The 3401-nt window shown below is 56.3% G+C and overlaps 1 protein-coding gene across 1 annotated transcript; it reads left to right on the top strand.

The window, feature by feature from the left end:
* Positions 1–86: 86 nt before the first annotated feature.
* Positions 87–3395, top strand: LOC113211799 (serine/arginine repetitive matrix protein 1; the record flags this gene model as incomplete). Its single annotated transcript, XM_052275871.1, has 6 exons — positions 87–543; positions 634–1073; positions 1188–1490; positions 1568–1832; positions 1913–2227; positions 2439–3395. Coding segments are annotated over 6 exons (2101 nt in total), but the record flags the coding sequence as incomplete, so codon positions are not given.
* Between the last annotated feature and the right edge of the window lie 6 nt (positions 3396–3401).

Below are 3401 nucleotides of genomic sequence, written 5' to 3'. Positions count from 1 at the left end.
GCCCCGCCTCACCCCGCCCCGAGGAAGGGCCCCGGACAGCTCCGCCACGCCACCGCCGCGCCGGCTTGTCCTGTTCTGTCCTGAAGAAGAAGGATTACATGTTGTGGTCGTTGTTTTGTTGCAGTGCTCCAGCAAGACAGCAATGATGGTCGGTCGGACACGGAAGAGCTGCTGCGGGCCGGACAGCCGCCGCCGCAGGACTCTCGCGCGCCCAGCCCCGCGCCCAGCAGCCCCGCGCCTCCCCCGGCCAGCGTCCGCGACAAGGAGCGCGAGAGGACGCCCAGCCAGGAGCGCGCAGCGCGCCGAGAGCGACTGCCCAGCCCCGAGCGGCCGGGGCGAGTCAAGGAGCAGGACAAGCAGGCCGGAGACCAGAACACCACACAGCCGCAGCCACAGCCCAGCCCCACCAACAGGCATCTCAACTTCGAGGAGTTTGAGTGCGACGTGTCCGTGGAAGGGGGGGTCGACGAGGCGGGTCAGGAGCGACAAGAATTTTCATTTACCTTGTACGATTTTGATGGCCACGGCAAAATCACGAAGGACGTAAGTATGAGAGTCTGAGGTCGCCTTTTCTTTTGGTCCGTGGACCCACATCGCGCAGCCCTGTCTTACCACGGTCGGCTTGCCTTGCAGGACATCACCGGACTCGTGAGCACAATCTACGATACCCTCGGCGCTTCCATAAAGGTGCCGCACTACGGAAGCAAGACCATCAAGGTGAAGCTGACCGTATCCCCGGACAAGCGCGCAGCCATGGGCTCGTCCGATGCGAACGGCACCAGCAACCCTACGTATGTCAACGGCGTACCCCCAGTAGCCGAGCACGCCGACGATGAGCCCCAGACCACGCCGCCCACCCGCGTGCGCTTCAAGCGGGACCTGAACGTCACCATCCAGGAGAGGCGGCCGCCGCGGCCCCGGAGGACCTCCAGCGCGAGTGTGCGGCGGAGGCCGTCAGCGGCCTCAACCCCGGCCCCGGCCCCGGCCCCGGCCCCGGCCCCGGCTCCGGTCCCAGTCTCGGCCCCACCACCTCCACCCCCGCCCCAGCGGGAGCGGGAGCCCAGCGAGGACAGGTAGGTACCCGCCGACGCCCCTCGGGTGCCCCACGGCAGTGCTTGAGTCGCGTTCTCCGTAGCACGAGGCGACGCCCTTCCTGGACTAACAATTCCTTTCTCTCCTTTGCGCAGGGGCTATGTCGTGCACAGCTGCAGCAGCAGCTGCCGCAGCGGTGCCGGCAGCGAGGGCGGCGACGTAGAGGTCGACGGCTCCGCCGACGAGGATGACATCGAGGACGAGGACGACGACGGAGGGCGGACGTGCCCGGCCACAGGGCTGTCTCCAGCCAGCGTGGCCGCCGCGGCCGTGGCCAGCGTGGCGGCTAACGTCGCCGCCAACGGCTGCCACTCGCCTCACGTCAAGAAGCGGTCCTCGAGCATGCAGCGCCAGGAGCTGCTGCAGATCATCCAGGCTAACATGGAGAAGATGGCTAAGTAAGTCTTCGGCTCGCATTCCGGTTCTTGTTTTGTTCCTCGGGCTTTCTCTAACCGCCTGTCTCTGCGCCCTTCAGAAAGTCGTGCAGCGAGAGGACGGGCTTGGAGGAGAGGCGGCACAGCCACAGTGGCGTGCACCCGCACCGCCACCGCCACCGGCAGAAGAAGGCCGCCCCGCCCATGTCGCTGTCCGCGTCCAACTCGCCCCAGCGCATTTACGACTACGCCACCACCCCCTACTACGTGAACCTGGCCGACAAGGGAGAGAACGCCCCCGGGGACGCCGACACGTACAGATACGTGGTGTGCACGCCGAAGCACCAGCCCATGTACCATAATGTGGTGAGTCTTGCCTCGGGCGGTGTGTCGATTTACTCGTCGCAGTTCGATGACTAAATTTTTGCGTTACCTTCTGCCTACAGCCTTGCCGAGACAGGGGCCACAACCGGTCTCGCTCCCACGACCTCACCACCACCAACACCCACAACCACAACCACGCGCACCAGCACAGTCACAACCATAGTCATAGTCACAACCCTGCCGCGCCGCTGTTCCGGTACACCTTGCTCCAGGAGGACAACACCAGCAGCGTGCAGGCCTTCAACGTGAGGCCGGCCAAGTCCCCCGCGGCCAACAGGAGGACCCGTCTACCCCCGACGGCCGCAGGCCACACGTCCTCACCCCATCACCTCAAGCATCGCAACCGCGAGCAGGACCAGGCGCGAGCCATGGCGCAGGTGAGAAGCACAAGTGTTGGCGCTGCTCTTAGATTGTTCACAATCTGGTGCTGCCTCAGTGAGAACACAACGTCAGGACGGGGTCAAAATGACTTCACTTTGACGTTATTTTAACGTAATTTTGACCTTGGTGTTCTTCTTGGGCATGTTTACATACTAACTCCACAACCGGGTACCTTGACTGATGGTTTTTTTAAAATCTCCCTCACAGGTTGTGCAATGGCTGGAGCAGGAGTTTTCAGCTTCCCTCAACACTAGGACAACTGCTGGTGTGCAGGAGGTTCTTATCAATGCCAAGGCTCATCGTACGAAGAGTAAGTCATTTACATCGCCAACAGAGCCGGCCCCAGCTCCATCTGCAACCACCCATCCGGGACCTAATATCTCCAGTAACACTCCTCAATCAACACCTCATGATGAAGAACCGGCACCATCAGCTGGAGATGTTAAGCAGCACGAACACCATCATGTTCATGAACATATTCATCATCATTACCACCATTATCAAGAAACACCCCCCGTACTAGTGTAGAATTGTAAATTGCTTCTCATATTTAACATTCCAGTTTGCCTAAAAAGGTGTTCCTGTAGTCAAAACCCAAAATGAAAAAGCATTTTTATGAACAGTTAAGAAGATATTGTTTGTTGGAGCACAGATTCTCATTGTCTGATTTTCATTTCTGGAAATATTCCCCTTATCAAAAATGTGTCAGCCATAGAGAGAACCCTTATTTTAAGTTATTGCCATTTATAATTGTGTTCATATTGAACTGAGTTCCTAACCTGCTGTTTGTACTAAACAATATATTTTCTCTTCCACTTCCTCTCAGTGCGGTGGGAAAAATAAGTTTAGTCCCCATCTCATCACCCTATTTCTAAGATACTATTATGTAAATTAGTGTTTCCTAACGTCCCTTTGTCATTCAATTACGTTCATATTGTATATAAGCCCTATTTTTATCATTTTGATTCATGCTCAATGAATTTTATAGATCCATTTCATTTATTTTGTTGTGTTGGTCATTTGATTGTACGCCATTTTCATTGTTAATATTCTCTTGCCACCATTATCATTCAACATTAAGTACAATCATTTGACTGCAACAGTGGTTTATGTGACCTGCTAGTCTATTATTTTTTATAATTTATGTACATTGTCCATTACATTTGAATG

The sequence above is a fragment of the Frankliniella occidentalis genome, unplaced genomic scaffold (assembly GCF_000697945.3).
Source record: "Frankliniella occidentalis isolate FOCC.00 unplaced genomic scaffold, Focc_3.1 Scaffold1074, whole genome shotgun sequence".
Lineage (NCBI taxonomy): Eukaryota > Metazoa > Arthropoda > Insecta > Thysanoptera > Thripidae > Frankliniella > Frankliniella occidentalis.
The sequence above is the reverse complement of the archived record's forward strand: the minus strand, read 5'-3'. Positions and strand labels throughout refer to the sequence as shown.